The 20,641-nt window shown below is 38.8% G+C and overlaps 1 protein-coding gene across 3 annotated transcripts; it reads left to right on the top strand.

Moving 5' to 3' along the window:
- Window positions 1-6,278: 6,278 nt before the first annotated feature.
- pdik1l (PDLIM1 interacting kinase 1 like) lies at window positions 6,279-19,107 on the top strand. Of its 3 annotated transcripts, none has more exons than XM_053334126.1 (3): window positions 6,279-6,312; window positions 10,939-11,230; window positions 17,781-19,107. In XM_053334126.1, the coding sequence occupies exons 2-3, from the start codon at window positions 10,946-10,948 to the stop codon at window positions 18,519-18,521; spliced, it is 1,026 nt and encodes a 341-aa protein (XP_053190101.1). In that variant the 5' UTR covers window positions 6,279-6,312; window positions 10,939-10,945; the 3' UTR covers window positions 18,522-19,107. The 3 variants fall into 3 exon arrangements, with proteins under 3 accessions (XP_053190101.1, XP_053190102.1, XP_053190100.1); XM_053334127.1 differs by having other exon boundaries at window positions 6,292-6,312; window positions 10,945-11,230; XM_053334125.1 differs by lacking the exon at window positions 6,279-6,312 and adding an exon at window positions 6,347-6,402.
- The last annotated feature ends 1,534 nt before the right edge of the window (window positions 19,108-20,641 follow it).

Raw genomic sequence — 20,641 nt, 5'->3', positions numbered from 1 at the left:
CAATGACCTCAGCCTGCATTCAATTTACGTGGCATTTTCCTTTTTGAACTCAGGGAGAACTTTTCTGACATAGCTTCTTTTTAGGATGTGTCTATATGTTTGAGTTGTTTACTGTCCTGGGTTGCCGGAAGACCCAGGGCTTCAATTGCCAAATGAGCCATGCACATGCTATCTTTGTTATTATGTACCAGACAAAATAGAGCAGCACTGTGGCAGCCTTATGTATGCATCCACCTCTTCGACACTGTACCTACTTTTAACATGATGTACCATGCACTTCTTGGTCCAGTTTGTTGTTTGTGTTTGACATATGCAAGTGGATAAGTGGTCAAACATAGACAATGTAATGTCATGTTACATTTGGCTACAATGGAGTGTAACAGCAGCAACTTTATATTAATCACCAGTTGTAATTCCTGTTTTTTTCTGGTAGCTGAAATGGCTTAAAAGGTTTAACTTGCCATTTATTCAGCCTTAACTTAACCTACAACCACCTGGCCTATGCTATCGCATCCAAATAGCTGTATAGCCACAAAGCTAGCTTGCCTGATCATCCCGCCAGCTAGCTAACTAGGCTACAACATAGATTAATTCCAGACTTTGATGTCTACTCAGAGTCTGACTCCTAAATCTTTACATACACTATTAATTATTTTATAGTATTAAAGAAATAGTGAAACATTTAGTAAAATACGTGCTGGTTTTGCTCTCTTTCACGAGTGAGACAAGAAGATTGAAGCTGGAGCCTAGCTTAACCCAACTTAGCATAAACACCAGAAGCAGGGAGCAAACAATAACCCTTCTAAAATCTCAAAAAGCTCATGAATTAACACATTGTATCTTGTTTGTTCCATCGCTACACAACAGAGACATTTAAAAAATGTCAACGTATGATTTTAGGGGAAGTTACGTGCTAGAACAAGTTCTTGGCGAACAGAAACAGGGTGCGGTGATTATGCACAGCTTCTTGGCAATAACATGAATTTTTGCTTGTCAAGAACATGCCGAACAACAATCATCATTTCATTTCTGTTTCTGTTACAGACCGAACTAACAAGATCCAATGTGTTAATTAAAAAGCTGTAAGAGGTGCTTTGAACTTTAGAGAGAACTCAGGGGCAACTTTATTACCTTACTCTCAGGAACAAGTAAGAGCAAGTAAACATAGCCACCATTGTTGAATTTTTCTTTTATGCTTATGCTTTATCTCTTGTTGTGTAGAAAGGTATTCTAGGATATGTAAGCTATAATGAAGTGACAAAAAGGACAATATAGCAGGTTGAGGGAACTGGTTCACCACAAGCACGTCATTTGAAAGAGTTCATCGCAGTTTAAACTCAGGAACGCAATGGGCATCAGATTGATTGTATATAGCAGTGTACGAACAGAAAATGGAGGCATCCTATGGAACAGTATATACATATTTATTTTTAACAGTCCTGCTCTGATGGGTACTAGACACAACAGATAGCCATGGGCCTTTTTAAGTCAAAGCAAACATGGCACTAGATTTGAGAACATCACTATGATGTTTTTTATTGTACATACTGTTTACAGTGTCTTTTTCACAGTATTAATATAATGTTCGTTATGTGTCTGCATGATAATGAGTAGAATAATAGATTAGCTTGTTTTATGTAAGGGGGACTGATGAGAGAGCCCAGTGACTGCAAAGCATAAAGGATGTTTAAAGGCATCAGTATTGATCATCATTAAGGATCATTATGCCTCTATTATATGCTTGAGTTCACCTTAATGCTCACTATGCTGCAGCACAAAGGGCTCTAATCTACCATGTATAATACTTTAATCTAGTCCAAGTCCCGCTGTTTTTGTCTTGCTTCTTGTACTTTGTATTGCTTCTTGTGTGCGACCAAGGCAGAAATTGTCTTGTCAAAAATCTATACAAGTCTACCTCAGGTGTGATTTTGGTTTGGATCGCTTGAAAACAGCATGTCCAAAAACCAGTTTTGTAAATGTTTGTGTTTATTAAGCTGTCTGTTCAAATATTTATTACATTTTTTATGCTTCCTTTTTCAATCTGATGTGTATGTTACCTCACAGAACTTGATTTTCATTTTTTGGGGGATTTCTAAGCCTGATGTTGCTGCGAATATAATGACAGATCCTCTACTTAACACCAAAGTGGTGCTTTCAAATGAAGCTTTGTGTCCAGGAAAGGCAGAAATACAAAGGAACTTACACTAACATCCTTCAAACAAACACTCCTATCTTTACTCAACAGAGTGGACACACCCTCTGTTTTAGTCTTTCAAGGGATTTAACTCCATTACTAAAATCCCTCAGCGTAACTGTGCAGACAAAGAATGTTTGGATTAAGCACACTGATGGATTTAGGATGTTCATGTTGACTTTCCGGGTTATACCGCATGTTTAATCTGTATCAGTGTTTAGGGGTTGTGCTGAACCTAAGCTGTAGCCATATTAAACACAATGATTTGTGATTACATATGGATCATCTCCCTGCTTTGCTGACTGTCAGTTTCAGCCTGCAGTTGAAAAAAGAATATGTGTGACCTTTGACCTGTAGGCAGTCATCATGAAGGTAATATTCACTGTGAAAATAATTAATAAACATATTGATGCATACTTGTGTGGTACATTTATCAGTTCTTTGACAATGGCTGTAATCAAGGAAAGTGCTATGCTGTTAATATCAGAGATTAAATCAGAATTTAACAAAAGATGATGAAATGTTGTTTAGAGTATACAATAATCTTAACTGAAGTTGCACTTGATTTTTCAACAGCATTTCACGATACTTCCCAGCAGATGCACAGTTGTCATAGTGATATCTCAATTGTCACCAAAGTATGGAACCAAGACATCACCATGATAATGTAGCAAACTCCACTCACTAAATGGACCTTGAGTTATAATTTCATTTGATCAAGACAATGTTTGTTTAAATGGAGGATTGTAAGATTGAGATTATGTGCCTTGCATCATTTGGAATAAAATTCAAATTAAATAAAAATTAAATAAAAAATAACAAAAAGAACAAATAGAAATGTGATAGAAATGTAATCTGACACTGAGAAGTATCATCCTGAAAAACACTAGAAAAAGAACTCAACAGGCAGCAGATGTGTAGGCATTTATAGGAATCCTATTAACTGGGCTTACCACATACAGTTAGTTAATACATTAGTGTGAAATTGTCCACAAAAGTCCACAGTGTAAGCTTCAGAGAATTTGAAGGACTATTGCATTAGAGCTCATAGATGTGTGGAGGTGCCCTGTTATTGTGTCCACCAACTGAAAGTGACAGTTCGGTTTGAAGGGGAGGGAGGGAGGTGGGTGGGTGTCCGCATTTCACTGAGTGGCTGACAAAAATCTGGGGAACTAAGTAAAGTTAGACAGAATTGGCCTGGGTTAAATCCGGAAGTGCTGTAATTTCCTTTCAAAATAGAATGTATTATTTTGTCACTTTTGGGCAAAAATCAGCAAATGCAAATTAAACAAATGAAAAATAATACAATCAGTATTCAGTCAAATGTTTAACTATAGCTCACTGTTGAAATGTTGCATATGTGCAATAATATTCAGAGTTCATAGAATGTGTCATTCAATAGGGTTTTCATTGACTTGTAATACAGATAGGAAGATTCTGTGTGTGGTGTGATGACTGTTACAATTAATATGTTCACTTGAACAGTTCCATGAAATGTATAAATGATTAATTATTTACCCATGTGGCAGCTGACTGTTAGTCATAACACAACATTTAATTGTTAGAAAAATAAGTTTATCACAATAATGCAATTTCTTTGATAATTTGAAAGTTGTGATGACAATGATGGACTAAATACTGTTTAAACTTAATCCTATTGATTATGGAATATGGGTACTTTTTGTCATAACTCACATACAGGTGCATATAACACAAGATATATGTGTGTGTGTGTATGTGCACATAACAGGTGCTTCTGCCATTCCAATTCATGTGTTCCAAATGACTTCATATAAGTTTTAATTGGTGCTTTAAAAAAATACCATTTAATTGGGGTCCTGGGAGACCACATTCAAAAGGATCCACTTCCATCTATGCAGTTTTGATAGCGTTGAGAGCAGTGACGTGCGGTGAGGTTCATGTCTGGTGAGGCACTGACTTCATCACAATCAGATTTACAAACATATGAACCCTACAGAGTAGCTTATTCACCATTTGATTGGCAGCAGTTAACAGGTTATGTTTAAAATCTCATATCAGCTTTCTTTACACATACAAACTGTAGCACACAAAAAAACACATTTAATTTAAAAAACGTTATTATGGTCTTACCTTTACTTACTTATCTTACTTACTTTACTTGCCGACTAGCTCACTGTAGTTGTAGCATAGACTGTATGAGTTGTAGTTTACTGTCACTTATTCTGCAGCTAATGAGTCGTAATAAGAATCACTGGGATCAGGAGCGCCCCCTGCCATGAGGCCGGAGAACTGCGTGCCTCACTTAGTGACTTTTTGCAGCCGTTTTATGCTGCGCAGCACACGAAACACGCTACAAACACTGTACATTATATCATCATCTAAACTATGGAAATTTAGTTCTATAGTAAAAGTGTTTGAACATGTTAATAGCGACATACAGAGAGACAGCTGTACAGCTGTACTGTCTCACTGCATAGCATGCCAGCGCAGTAAACCGAGTCATTGCGCAATCCATGGTGAGGCTCGCCTCGCTGCTGCCTCACTGCGCGTCTCTTTTCAGTGTTTGATCAGTACATGTGAAAATTCAGCGATTTTGAATTAAAAATAATCCGAAACTGGTAAAGTTAGATAGAAAATAACGTTATAGTGCAAATCACTGGACAAATATAACCATTTATTATTTTTTTCATTTTTAAGTCTTTTTCCATGATAACAGGTGAGGCACGGCCTCACCTGCCTCCCCTGACCGCACGTCACTGGTTGAGAGTTTATTGAGTTTATATTTGACATGGGGACTAATATAAAGTATCAAACACCATCAAGAGTCAAATTAAAGACTTTGAGGAAAATTGTACTTGGAATAAAAGCAGCAATTTGTATTAAAGAAGAGAGTATATATTTCATTTGACACAACATACAAATTAACTGTAACTTCCCTAAAATAATAATAACATCAATTAGATCAATTATGTTTTTTGCTATGATGGTTTCTTACAGTAGTTTATTCTCTTGGTGCCCAGGAAACCCAGTCAGTAGTCTTTGTATGTTAAATAAGTTGGTAGGATGATGTTAAAACTCATCCTGATTGTCACTGGAGGCAATTTACAATCAGGAGGAAGGCCAACAATAATGTCCTCTGTCTTAAACAGAGCATAATTGTACAGTTAAAGTCCTCCACTTAAAAACATGTTTTTCTTCTTGCTCTTACAGCTGGATGTTTTAGCTTCACTGTGCAGACAGATGGATGTGCAGAGTTTGACTCATTCATCTGCAGTTTCTCTGAGCTCATTGAAAATCTGACTTCAAGGGGCGGGCCTATGAGCATGATTTGTGACATCACAAATATTTTGGAAGCCAATCATGGTCCACTATTCAAGTAACACAGGTGTACATACACTGAGAATCTCCATTTCCTGTGGACATTGCCAGAGAATGAACTTTACAGAGAAATAGGAGAGATCTTGTATCCAACAGTTTAACTTCTGAGATTAAATACATTTACATTTTTATATATTCTGGATGAGATGTCATTTTTAAGTTTTCAAATGACATATATAAACATTTTTTTTTAACTTTTTGTGGAAAAGCTCAATCAAGACCCACATTAATAATAATAATAATAACAATAATAATAATAATAACAAACAACAATAATAATAAGTATTATACATACATTATGTACGTATATATTATATAATATATTTGATTTGTAATGCACTTTACATTTGAAGCAAATCTGTGCTGCAAGAACATATATAAATGATAGATAAAAAATCTAACATAAAACATCATAGAAATAAGAGCATTATTGTTCTAAGCAGAGTGTTTTAATACATGTCTGTACCTATAACTGTCTAGTTCAGTGAGGAGGGCCTGCCAGTGTTAGTGTCTCTAAACCTGCTCTTCACATCTATTTCACCTGTTCACTTTTATTGCTCTTCCAATACACATAGTTTATTTTGAAAAGCCAAGCCGGAAGCGAACTCATCCTTGGCACCGCGCGCGCTGCAGTGCACAGCAGCTGCTCGCTCTCACGTCCAGTGTCTGACTGAGCGAGCGCGACGTGTGCGGCGGTAATGGCTGCCAGGGAGAGTGAGGAAGACAACAAATGAAACCCTGAGAAAAACGACTGAAAGGTGAGAGCCACAAACATGACAAGCTCCAGCACAGACTGCCACTGCCTCTCCTCTCTGTAGACGCTCGTCCTGTCTGCTGTGGGCTTGCAGGTGTGTGCGTGTCTGTCTGCCTGTGTGTGTGTTTGGAGGAATCTGGTTGACACACACGTACCCACACACACACACACACACACGCACACACGTACCCACACACACACATACATAGGACAATAAACTGTCAATACCTTGTGCTAATTGTGCATGCTTCTCCCACGCCCTCGGTATTAGCATCGTTAAATAGCATTGAACTTGTGTTTTTTTAGGTGTGACTGATAGAAGCTAATGCCGACATTCATGCCAGACTATGCTGGCTAGAGCTGGACTCTTTGTTAGCTGCTGTTAACGTGATTAGCTAACGTTAGCTAACCCAACATCTTCGTTACAGGCCACATAGCTGTTAGCCTACTAGCCCGTTAGCCTGTCAGACAAGTGGATGTCTGATTAGCCCGTTAGCGTCAGTGTCAGTGTACGGGGAGGCAGCACATAGCTTCAGGACTGTTTGGAGATGTTTATCAGGTATGAATTTCAAAGTGTCAACTGTCTTTACCTTGAAATGAATTGCGTTTTCTCACGTGTTACATGAATGGCAAGGTGTAGGCAGGTGTGAGTGAGTCTGTCACTGTAACTGTCAGTGTCCAGTTTGTTTATGTCACATGTTAGCAATTAGTAACAGATTTGCCATAGTGCTAATTTATCAGTCTCAACGGTTAAAGATCACCTCCAGGCATGTTTCAAGATATATGTAAAATACTTTAAATATAATTGGCATTTGATATATTTTCCACAAAAAAGTCCAATTATCTTGTTAAAATCTCATTTTATGCTTACCATCCCATTAGAAATCTAGAATCTATAAATATATTTAATCCCACAAATTAAACTGCTGATGTTCAATCACAGTGTTTATTAACTGTAGCCTTCAAGTTTCCACATCACACTTGTGTATGTTGAATATTTGACCAAGATAAGCCTCCAGACTAGTTGTGATGTCACAAATTGTGCCCATAGGTCTGAGTCTGACCTTTCAAATTGGATTTTCACTGAGCTCAGAGAAACTTTCAGCTGTCAGTACATACATCTGAAGACAGCTTCAACTGTCAATCTTAAGAAAACCACATGTTTGATAGATAATTAATCACAGTAGCTCTATTGTTTTGTGAATCAATGAGAACCTTCATGACATTCATTCATTCATTTGGATTGGTCTCTGAAGCAATACTCCTCAATGTAAAGCCTGAGCCACTCTTCTATATTATATTTTAAAGATGATATTTTTGCTACTTTAATTCAAACTGTGGATAAACTATGCTAGATATTAACACTAATGTAAGTAGACAGGAAAGCCGTTTTTCATGAGGGGGTAGTGCTGAAACAATCACATTTAATAATTGATTTATTATATATTAAAAATGCACATCACATGTGTTCATACTGTATCATAGTTGTGTATCCGCTGTGTTGTATCCCCTCTATTGTCACTCAACCATTGTCTTATTGTTAATTACAGCCCCAGTAATACTGGATTTTTGGGGCTGATACTGATATTAGGGAAAAAATCTGATATCGATATATCTGCTGATAATTTTATATATACATAAACACATTTTTTGCAATGATCCCTTAAAAACATGTGTGACAATGATATGTAATGAAGGCATTTACCATTTAACAATAATCTTTATTGTATAAAATTACATCAGTGCCCTGAGTATTGATTAATTAATTATTTGATTAATCATGTAAATAATCAACAGATTCATTCATTAAAATAAAAGATAAAACTTCTTAATTAGTCTCAGTATCCTTAAGTGATTAATGAACTAAATGTTAAAATATCTGGTTATTAGAGATGACTTTGAACCCATCCAGGCTGATTTTAATTGATCAGCATCAACTATAATAAAGCCCATCAAATTAATATAATTCCTTTCTTTATTGTACTGTTGTGCTGCTTCTCTGCTTTATGACAGCTGGCCTCTACAGCGCGGGCAAAAGTGGAAGAGTATGTGTGTGTGTGAACACGTCCGCTAATCTCAAGCTCCATCAACAGTGTTATATATCTCTCTCTCTCTCTCTCTCTCTCTCTCTCTCTCTCTCTCTCTCTCTCTCTCTCTCTCTCTCTCTCTCTCATTAGTAAAAATAAATGTAGCAAACCTTCAGGAAGCAGCTTCTGTCTCTGCAGGCCCGCAGCACTGACTGTACTGTGGATAAAATGACACGCGTGGTCAGCGGCGTAGCAGGTCACGTCAGCTGTTGCTAATTAAAATGAATTCCAGCAGTAACTCGATGACAGGGCCCAAGCAGCGGCGTTAAAGTGCTGTGTGAGGCCGCCGTCTGTCCTCAGCTTCTGATCATCCACTCTGTTAACACCACCACACAATTAAAAGTCTTTCTACAGGTCCAACTACTACAACACAGTCACATGTTCAGTTCAAGAGGGGCGTATTCCAGTTACACTTTAAACCTAGATCTTCTATATTTGGATGAAGCAGCTGGTCAGATGTGCTAGATATAGCGTGCATGTATTTAATCAGCATTAATATAAATATAAGTATCACATTGATAGTGGATATAATCAGCAGTTGCAGCAGTGCTATTTTCTGCAGTGGCAGTTTGAACAGGATTATGTAACACCATGATAAAGATGAGTCACACTGCTGTAATGATTTAGGTATGTCTTTCTCATGCTTCCAATGTAAACAGCTGTGCAGCATGTGCTGTTAAAGGTGCAGCGTGTGACGTTTGTAGTTATATACACATGAACAATGCAGCATGGTAACACTGTAACTGATACCTGGTGTCACTTTAACACAGTGGCTGTTATATATGTGTGTGTGTGTGTGTGTGTGTTTGTCACTTCAGACATGCAGTAGTGTGAAGGTGATGATGGTGTTTGTGTAGGTTTCCCTCATTATAAAGACTGTTTTACCATGTTTCAACTTACTAGCACACTTAATGCAAATATATTAGATTAGACTCAATCTGATTTTCCTGAGAAACACAAAGTGCTCACAAGAAAAGATTTATTACAACTAGAGTCAGACCGATATATCAGTCAGCCGATATTGGCGTCACAGATATATTGGTGTATATGTTTTGTGATATCTTTTGAAGTTATATAGGGAGCATTTGATGTGTATTTGATCCTTTTTGGTAATTCAAGTTAATTATGTGCATGCTTTTGTTCTTTAGTTAGTTATATAATAATTCTGTTTATAATTATTCAATTCCAAGTGTAGTTTACTGTTTCAGTGCATTTGTGATTTTATACAATAAAGTTTATTGTCTTCATTACATATCATTGTCACAAGTGTTTGATAAGTACATTTTAGGGATCAATGCAAAAAAAAAAAAAAGTTTTGTGTATACATTCTTTATATATGAAATGATCAGCTGACATCGATATTGGGAGATTACTCCTTAATATGGGTATTGGCCCCAAAAATCCAGGATAGGTCGAGCCTTAATTAGAAGTTAGATAAAGTCTGATCCATTACTGACTTGATGTGATGTCACTAACTGTTACAGTGTAATCCACTGTCACAAACAACTAAAATATATGTTCCTGTATTCCACTATTCACAAATGATAGCAAGTATTTACATAACCCAAAGCAAAGTCCACTTATCGTCTTCTTCAAAGTATACTTGAACTGTACATATACTGTACATATACTGCTGTTGTTAGAAGATATATTGTGATTACAACAGCAACAACTTACCAAATGCCACCATGCACCTTACACTGATGTTCTTTTTTTCAGCGACAAATTTTATAAAAGCACTATTTACATACACAACACAAACACAACAGACTGGGTCTTCTACTGCAGGGACTGAAACCTAGTCTTTATAATTTGGGAAAGTCCCCCTCTTAAATGCTTCACATAGGGGGGATTTTACTTTGTAGGGAGGAACTACAGATCTTACCTGTTCTTTATAGTTCTCAGAACTAAGGCCTGACTGATGTTAATTTTGTGGCTAATACCAATTTAAGAGATTGAAAGAATACTGATATCAGTATGTATAGGCTGATAATCTTCTTCTTCTTCTTGTGACAAAGATATGTACTGGAGGCCGGGATATTTTACAGTTTAACAAAAACATTTTGCACTGAAACAGTAAACTCCACAGGGAATTTAATGTATAATGTATGTATAAACTTGAATTAGGAAAAAAGGATCAAATATATATAAAATGTGGCCTATAAGTGTTTTTTTATTTTAAAGACAGCATAAACACTGATAGCAATATATTTGTAATAGGCCAATATCGGCTGATAATATCAGTTGACTGATATATCGGTGGGGCTCGACTCTGAACTATATTATATAGTTATATCATTTTATAGTTCTATACTATATTATGTAGTTAACAGTGTTACAGGACCTTTAGAGCAAACATGATGTGGTGCAATCATCTCCATTCATCTCTTCCAGATCTTCTAAGAGCTGCTCTGACAGTGAAAGACCAATCAAATGGCCAACACTGAGAAGCAGCTGGCCAAATAACATTATGAAAACTGAATAGTAATATGAGATGTAGAAACAACATGAAGCTAACAGCCGCGTCTTTTCTCCACAGCGAGGACTAGGATGGTCAGCAGCCAGCCGAAGTACGAGCTGATCCAGGAGGTGGGGCGCGGCAGTTACGGTGTGGTCTATGAGGCGGTGGTGAAGCGCACGGGCGCCCGGGTGGCGGTGAAGAAGATCCGCTGCCACTCACCGGAGAACGTGGAGCTCGCCCTTCGCGAGTTCTGGGCCCTGAGCAGCATCCAAAGCCAGCACCCGAATGTCATCCACCTGGAGGAGTGCATCCTGCAGCGGGACCAGCTGGCCCAGAGGATGAACCACGGCTCCAGCTCCCCGCTCTACCTAGAGGTGAGGACGCAGACGGGTGGCGGCAGTAGAGACAGTTGGGATGTTTGTTCAGTAGACACAAGCGTTGGTCTATAAGTAAAAAGTAAACCATCTATACTCATTTATAGTTAGGTTGAAACACCAAACTGTCTGTCTGTAAAAGATCAGGTTCACTCAGCTTCTTTCACTTTTATTTATACATTATACATTATCATAGAAACAACACTTCCTGCAGCTGCTTCAAAGTAAGAGTCACCAAGGAAGACTCTGTGCTCCTCTCCATTCCTTCAACCATCGGTCGAATGCCTCCTACATCACCTCAGCAAGTGATTTGAGTGATGGGATCAGAATGTGTCTCAGAGGCTGTTTACACTTGTATTTAGTTCTGTCCACCTGTGATTGGATCACCTGATACATATATATGTATATGTTGGTGTTAGGTGTAAACAGGGTGATATTCACAAGGTTTGGTAGCATTAAACCATTAAAAGGGTAGAAGCTGGTCTAGAAGCTGCTGTGCTCTGGTCTGAAGTGGATTACTTGTTGCATCACTCTTGAGGCGGTTCAGGGTTTTGAGAGTGTTCAGTCCTCTCATTGGTTGGATGTGTTTGGGGGCGGGAGTGAGAGCGTAACACAGGAGTGTCCTGATGAAGGTCTGTGCACAAATAAAGAAGGCAATGTCACTGTTGTTAGTCCAAGTTGAATCTCCATCCATTATCTGGCTAGCTGCTAGGAACTGATCCGCATCCCGGTATGCAAAGCTGAGTGCTATATGCTCACACTTGTTCAGATCTAGGTTGGACCAGAATACGTTTGGGACTGGATAGAGAACTGTGTAGAAGGAAACCAGCCAAGCAGAATCTGACTCATAATGACTGAACAACAGCAGGTCTAAAAACACAAATTCCACAAATCTCCACACATTTCTGTTGGCAGATCAGTGATCTCTCCTCCAGAGGTCAGCCAGACCAGAAGAAAAACTCTGAAGCACACGTTGCTGTCTACATCAGGCCCATTTCAAGCAAATAGTGTGTGAAATGTTTTCCGAGCGCTGCTGATCAGCTGACCGTCTTTTTTGAACTGCGTGCGTTGGCCTCAGTGCTGCTAAAACGTCTGTCTGGAACCTGATTATCATTTACATCTGTTCATATTAGAGAGCAGATGTTTGTTTTGCTACATTTTAATTGTAGCAACAAGTCAAAGAAGAACTTTGTTGCTTTTCTCTCTGTGTGTGTGTGTGTGTGTGTGTGTGTGTGTGTGTGTGTGTGTGTGTGTGTGTGTGTGTGTGTGTGTGTGTGTGTGTGTGTGTCCACAGAAGTGAAACTGGGTGAATTGACTCTTAATGTGTGTCAGCAGCATCACAACAAGACAGTAAATAACAGAAACAGAAACAGTAAGTAGTTTTATTGAAATCAAACTAGGCAAGAATCCAGTTATGAGTTCTCTCTCTGGGCTTGTTTACAGGCTTACAAAACAGATTAAAAAACACTTTATTTTTCTCCACATATGTGTCACTCTTGCGTAAACAAAACCATCATCTGTTCTGTGCTTTTTACTTAATGAAAATAGTCTCAATAGTCCTGTTTACTGAATTATCTGGATAACTGCTGAGTTAAAGCTGGAACCGGTTCTGTAATCACTTGGCTCCATTTTCCAGTGACTCAGTAAACCTCTTATACAGGTCACTGGCACACCATCTCATAATGTAAAAGGCAGCTATGAATCAGGACTTAGGAAGTTTGTGAGGTGCATGTACAGTCAGCATTTACCAGATCGTTTCCCATTGTGCTTTGGATCAGTAAAAAGATATTAAACAGTGTCATCAGTCACTGTAGTAATGGCTCACAGTTTAAAGTCTTTTACAGATTTCATACAGTTAAGCCAGATAAGCTAATGAGGTTAACAGATACAGTAGTAGCAGCTGGTTACTAGCTATGAGTTCATTTAAAGTCAGTGCAAGATACACAAATCATAAAATAATTATGTTTATAAAAGAGAACAAGTAAAAACAATAAATCTCTGATAGTAGTGTGTTTTTAATAAGAGACTTAAATGACACAGGAAGTAGACTTGAAGGCTTGTTGTTCCTCTCTGATAGATAACAGGTCAAAGTCACAGAGATACAAAGCAGGTGTGGTTCAATAACAAGCAGCACATCAACATACTGGTGATACTGCTGAGATACAGTGAGCACCAGGTTGGTGGGATCAGTCAGATTAATGTGACACAGCATACACAATCAAACAAATTCAACATTGTCAATGGTCATTTTCCTGAGCAGATATGCTGAGGAATATGAAGAATGGACTAGATAGCAATAAATCATATTAAACACACTTATGTCTTTTGTATAGGTTGTATTTAGTTTAGTTTATTTCAGTCATTAAACTCAAATACACATGTATAAATAAAGTAAATAATCATACATCTTTGTTTTCTTCATCTCCCTTAGTAATAGTGACAAACCCAAAATGGAAAATAGAGCAGTTTCTGACTGAATAGGTGTCAGCTGAAGCATTTGCTTAGAACACCAACCCTTTTTACATGAGTCTTTCAAATAGATTCCTATGTAACAAACATGTATCTACATTTATTTAGTGTCTGTGTTACTGTGTTGTTGATCTGAAACTAAAACAAATATGCAATCAGACCTGAGGACAGTGTGACCCATTGCAAATGAACCCAAGGATGATAATACTGATCCAAACAGACCATAATAGAAAGACAAGGCAACACTAACACACTGACAATAACAGATGAGCCAGCAAATAACGACACAACGTCATTAATAAAGTTCCCAGCTCACTCTCTGTATTTCTTCAAAAAACACATTTTTCTGTAGTGAAAGTGAAGATGATGATGTTGGTGATGAAGTACCATGTGATTAGAGCTGATAGTGGATGCTGTAATAGTGTGATACCCTACCTGGATTAAATATAATTAAGATCCGACCCACCTGCACCTGTCATGATTACTAGAAATAATCTTGATAAATGATATTATTGTCATTTGAAGATAATTTTATACCACTGATATAATGATAATATAATAGTATAATAATGCAATGGTGGGTGGGGGGGTGGGGGGGTGGAAGGTAATGTTATAATTGCAATGAAATAAATGAGTTCACATTAAGAAGAAATAAGGCTCAAAATCCAACTCTACATTCTGTACATTTAAAGTATCAGTAATAGTAAAACAGCTGTTGGTACAGATCAACAGGTAACACAAGGTTATCTGCTCATCTGTCACTCACACTTTTTTCCCACCCAGTTAATGTTTAATTTGCATTTTCCAGAAGCACATCTTGTTAATATCTACAGACTGTAGGAAGCAGACAACAGGCTGGAGAGGAATGGAGCTCCACCTCCAGCGCTGTAATTATGGCATTTAAAAAAAAACACTTGTCGGTTAGCCGCATGTTGTCTTAAAATAGACTCTTTAATTCACGAGATCTTGTAATACATTGATTGATTGTAAGAGGAATGTTTCTACTGGTGACAGATTGTTACACTGCTGCTGGCTGATTGTTCTCAGTGTAGATACTACAGGTTAAACATAAAGGTCAGTGACTGTTCCAGTAAATACAACTGACTCATCAGCAGGTGTTGTGTCATCTCTTACTGTAGTTATTACTGTCAGAGATGATTGTTCTGGTGAAATTGTTGTAGTAGAGCAGGGGTGTCAAACATATGGCTCACAGGCCAGAACCGGCCCACCAAGGGGTCCAATTGGGCCCATTGGATATTGTTGAAAAACGACTATTGCGCTGCTATTCTTGCTCATTTTCTCTCGCCGTTCATAGTCAAGGCTGCTGATCTGCCAGTGAACATCCAATTTTAGACTTGTGACTTGATTCAGATGTGAAGGACAAATTTGCCTCAGTGGGCTTGGACACATTTTATCACTATCACTCACTATCTCTCACCCACATTGACAAACCCAGCTGCAAAAATGACTTATCTGTTTTCTGTGATGAGCATCAGTAAAACAAAACTATGTTCCAGACTCACACACACTGGCACTTGAATGGCTTTCTGAAACTACAGTTTGACACCTAATATATTGATGCACTTGTGAAGGCTAAGGGGAGTTTTTCCCACCCTGACAAGAATGCAACACATTGTGGTCATATTTAAATGTCCATATATTTAACATAATAAATAATCTGTAAAAGTCTGAGACATAATCATGGCAGAATCTAACCCTAGAAAAAAGGAGCGCCTCAATGATTTTTTTACGGGCTCCACGAACATACGACACAAGGCCCAACCCCCCTTCTCTTTAGGTTTCCACTCGACAGCAGTGTCATCTAATCAGAATAAAATAGTTAAAAATTAAAAATGAGGACATTGGAAGATAAATGAATTGCAATGATTGTACTGGTCTGGCCCACTGCAGATCAAATCAGGGTGTATGCAGGTGAACACAGTTTTTTGTCACTGTGTGTGTGTGTGCGCGTGAGCGTGATGATGCGTGCTGATGCGTGATGCACATTAGCTGGAAGTTTCTGGCCTCCATGTGTCTCCACGGTCACATGAATGTGTTGTCAGTTTTTAGAAGGGGGGCCCTCCTCTTCCCCTGGCGGACCTGTCTGCAGGCCGTCACGTTGCAGTGCCTCCCTGCCGTCTGACAGAGGACTCACAGGCACTCTGCCTGGACCTGATTATAGTCTCTCAGTGGCACGCGGGGGCTATTGTCAGACCCTACATTCACTCATTCAGTTGTTTCTGCAGAGCTTGCATTGGATACTTTCCCAGAATCCTTTTATTCCAGCTCTTTTTTTAACATTTTTTTTTTATTCCTCTGTAATGTTCCAGTACATGCTTACAGGAGAACAAATGATAATAGAGGAGAATTATCTGACTGCACCAACTGTAGGATCATTTGCATTGTTTTTTTTTGGGGGGGGGGGGGTTGTGGATTCCTTGGCTCACGTCATGTCAAACAATTTGCAGCCATTTGTTTACAGCAGCCTACTACAGACATTCATTCAAACATCTGTGCTGCCTTTAAATCCATTAACATCCAAAGCAGTTACATATGCCTAGCTTCATTTATTTAAAGTTTATCATTCTTTTAAGCAACCTGTAGCTTTTCTGTGTCTATTACAAATCTATCAAATGTAGAAAATGCATCACATTACATTATTTTTAACGTGAGATGGATGAAACCTCACAGGTTTGTGGTCCGCTGTCAAAAACTTGGAGATTAAATGAACTGGCTTTGTTGCAGCAGGCAGGCATGAAAGATGAGAGGCTCCTCACATTGCTTTGATTTGGAAAAAAAGAAAAAAAGGAAAGTCTCACAAAGGAAGGAAGGCAGGAGACAGCGTGCCATGAATACAAAGCCAGAACGACCTGGCTCGTTAAGTTATGAGTGACATTTTCTTCTCCTGACGCTATTTCCTGCTTCTGTTAGTTTATCAGTAATAATGAAAGTTAGATCAGGACTGACTTATATAATGGCTGGGGCTTTGGCTTGAGCTAATGATATGCGTCATTTGAATTTCCTTTTAAAAGCAGATGTCAGACAGTTTGTACAGTTAGTTTGTTGTTCTTTAGGTTCTTTTTCCCACATGTGTTCAGCTGAATCACTTCATCTTTATCTTAATATGTGACACTGTAAAATACAGACTATCTATTCTGTCAGGCGTATGTCAGTAAATTGCCATCATTATTAACCTCAGTGACACATACATTTCTTGTGGTTTCAAAATAAAAGCCATGCCATGGTTCACCTGTTGAATGCTTTTAATGTGAAGCAGCCGCAGCAACAGGATGTGTTGTGTGTTTGTGTTAACTTAACCTTCCTGTTGTCTTCCTGTCAGACTGCAACCTTTGTCCCCCGGGGTCATAATTAAGCTGTTCTTGTTTGACTGTTTATGAAGCATAACTTATAAATTATCACCCAATTCTATGTTAGATCATTTTTGCCAACTTCATTCCAACTTATTCCTAGGGCCTGACTGATAATGGATTTTTGTGGCCTATAGCAATATAAGGGAGTAAAACAATTCCGATATCGATACTTTACATTTACAATTTATACTATACATGAATACACATTTTTTCATCAAATGTGGTTATCACTTGTGACAAAGATATGTAATGAAGACATATTTTACAGTTTAGGAAAATACCTTGTTTGTATTAAGTGACATCAATAAACAAAAAGAGTAAACTTTACTGGGAATTTAATAATGATCATTAACTATAAACAAAAAACAGCAAAAAACATATTGATATTACCGGCCAATAATATCGGTAGACTTATATATCTGTCGGGCTCTAATCATTACCACAGGTTTAATACATTTAATTTGGAAATAAGTGCCAATAAGCCTGATTTAAATGAAATGATACCTCATTTTTAAGTTATCAGCCTCCCATGTCAAAATTGACCCAAGGACAACAGGAGGGTTATTCCAGCTCTGATATAATGTAAAGAGAATGAAGAGTGGTGGACTCCTTTCTGAGCCATTTTTATGAAACAGTGTTCTAATGTTGGCTTGTTTAATTAAGTTATGTCAATTTAACAGTTGAAATTGTTGTTTGTGTTTCTACTGTAGTTGGTGGAGACGTCTCTGAAAGGAGAGATCACGTTCGACCCGTGCTGTGCCTACTACCTGTGGTTCGTCACGGACTTCTGCGACGGCGGCGACATGAACGCCTACCTGCTGTCACGCAAGCCCAGTCGCAAGACCAACACTAGCTTCATGCTGCAGCTGGGCAGCGCCCTGGCCTTCCTACACCGCAACCAGATCATACACCGCGACCTCAAACCGGACAACATCCTCATCTCGCAGGCCTGCACGCCGGCCGGCTCGTCCGAACCCACCCTCAAGGTGGCCGACTTCGGCCTGAGCAAGGTGTGCTCCACCTCAGGGCTCAACCCCGAAGAACCGGCCAGCGTCAACAAGTGCTTCCTGTCCACAGCCTGCGGAACAGACTTCTACATGGCCCCGGAGGTGTGGGAGGGTCACTATACGGCTAAGGCGGATATCTTTGCCCTGGGGGTGATTATCTGGGCCATGGTGGAGCGCATCACCTTTGTGGACGTGGAGACTCAGAAGGAGCTGCTGGGGAGCTATGTGCAGCAGGGCTCCGAGATTGTACCCTTAGGGGAGGCCCTGTTAGAGAACCCAAAGATGGAGCTGCTGATCCCCGCCAGGAAAAAGAGCATGAACAGCCACATGAAGCAGCTGATCAGGGAGATGCTGTCGGCTAACCCTCAGGAACGGCCAGACGCCTTTGAACTGGAGCTCAGACTGGTCCGTATCGCCTGCAGAGAGCTGGACTGGGACACGTGATGGACGAGCAAACGGCACCACAGACTCAGCCGATCAAGCACATGTACACATCTCATCAGCTACTGTTATCCTAGATAGTCACACAAATTGGGGATTATTGTTTATAACTAGGGAACAATAGTTTATTATTTTTGTTTCATGGCTTAAACATCATCTACTTTTTTCCAAGCACATACAGTCCTACACTAGCTGTGTCTTTATATTGAGGGGAGAGAGGTGACACTCATCGCTGCTGCTGCTCCAAACCGCAGCTTAGTCTCAGGCTAATCACATCACAGCTTCCACTTCCTCCTTACAGAATAACTCAAGCGTGATGGAAGAGCAAAAAAAAAAGAAACCTGAAATCCTGAATTCAGTGATATCTGAAAACCAAAGTGATAGTTAAATAGTTTGTCTACAAATGCCATCTCTGACTCGGTGCTAATCGTTACTATTAATCATTACAAATGCAATATCAACACATCATCCTGTGATTTTTTTGCAGTGTACATTTATCCAAAGGGCCAATATTAAAAAACACACTCACCTCCATGTGTGGAATGTTTTGAAGCCATTTTGGCTGCGTCAGAACTTAAAAATACTTTTAAAAAACCAGCATGAATATTTGAAAGATAATTTGATTCTGTTTCGGCATCAAATGATACGCTCTGAACGCTCAGGTAATAAAAATATACAGCCTGATGGTATTTGTAGACAGACATCCACTATCAAGGTCAGTTTTGCTCAATATTCTTGGAGGAGAAAAATACCAAACTTTGGTGCTTAAAGATAACTCTTTCTTTCTCTCTCTCTCTGAAGGCTGCTCCGTCAGTTAGTTGGTTGGTTGGGTGGGTGGGTGGGGGCATTTATCAGCAAGTGTCCAGCAAGCAGGTGCTTGTGGTTGGCTGTTTTTCCACTTTCTGCCCATTACAGACTGAAGATAAGCGTGTTGGTCCCAGACACACCCCTGACCAGTTTACCAGAATGTATAACAAACAAGAGAGGTCACCCTTATTCGTACACAAAATACATTTGATATTAAAGGCACACTACGCAGGATTTTGGGTTGTTTGTAAACACACCGTTGGCCAGTTGGCACCTCACAGAGAAGTTGTCATTGGCTGGGGGCCACACACACACACTGCCAAAAGTTGAGGCCCAGTAACTTCCAGAACACAACAAAATAATATGAAAATACACTTCTGGTGGTTCATAAGTGATGATTGGGAGTAATTACTTTTTATATGAGTCTAAACATTGTGTTTTAGCAAAATCTTGCGTAGTATGCCTTAAATTACAGATTGCTTCATACAGTTAATGAGGAAGAGAGCCTACCGGAGCATTCTGCTTTATTGCAACTTTGTTCTTATTTTGGTAGTTTTGGCCAACGTTCATAACAGTGAAAACATAAACATTGTACTCAGAGGAAACGGACTGTTAGCCAAGCCTCAACCTTTTAGTTACTGTGTGGTAGGTTTACCACATGAGATTTGTGGTAACTGTTGAAACATTGGACAACATTTTAGACAGAAATAGACAAAAGCAGATCCTCATTGGCTTGAAAAACTACTACTAGCAGTTTTGATAAGTTGTAGCTAGCTAATGTTAGCTAATTAAATGACAACTCAGTCTCCTGCTAATGTTTTAATGTTTAATGTGGCTGAAAAAATAATAATCCTGCAAAAAAGCTTTTGAAAACACATTTGATGGCTACATATATGATATAATGCTAATGAGGCTCAAGCTAAATGATCAAAGTAGACCGAAGACACCTACAGCTTGTCAGCCCTAGTATCTTATTACAGTATGTTTACTGTAGAAATATTTACAATACAGTACTTTGATAAGCAACACAAAGGTTGAATTTCTGCTTTTTTGCAAGTATTTCCAAGCAGTATCTTTCACTCACATATGAGGCTAATGTAGCTTTGGCTAACGAAAACCAATAAAAAGCAGTACACAACTGCTAACGAAATCCTACACTATGATACAGTAGCATGTCTGACCAGTGTTACATGGACTCCCAGTCAGTGGGTGTTACTTTGTAGCGTCCCTTGTAGCCCCACATAATGATGCACTTAGCTAATGATATGCTAACTATTAGCCTTAGAAGTAACATGACCCTAGGTTACTACTGTAGG

This window comes from Scomber japonicus, chromosome 15 (genome assembly GCF_027409825.1).
Source record: "Scomber japonicus isolate fScoJap1 chromosome 15, fScoJap1.pri, whole genome shotgun sequence".
Lineage (NCBI taxonomy): Eukaryota > Metazoa > Chordata > Actinopteri > Scombriformes > Scombridae > Scomber > Scomber japonicus.
Note: the sequence above shows the minus strand (reverse complement) of the source record. Positions and strands in the feature narration are given on the sequence as shown.

What these genes read in the sequence shown, in the direction of transcription:
- pdik1l (XM_053334126.1), top strand. Translation starts at nt 10,946, where the DNA reads ATGGTCAGCAGCCAGCCGAAGTACGAGCTGATCCAGGAGGTGGGGCGC. An exon ending in GCTCCCCGCTCTACCTAGAG is followed by an intron (nt 11,231 to 17,780) that starts GTGAGGACGCAG and finishes TTTCTACTGTAG; the next exon opens with TTGGTGGAGACGTCTCTGAA.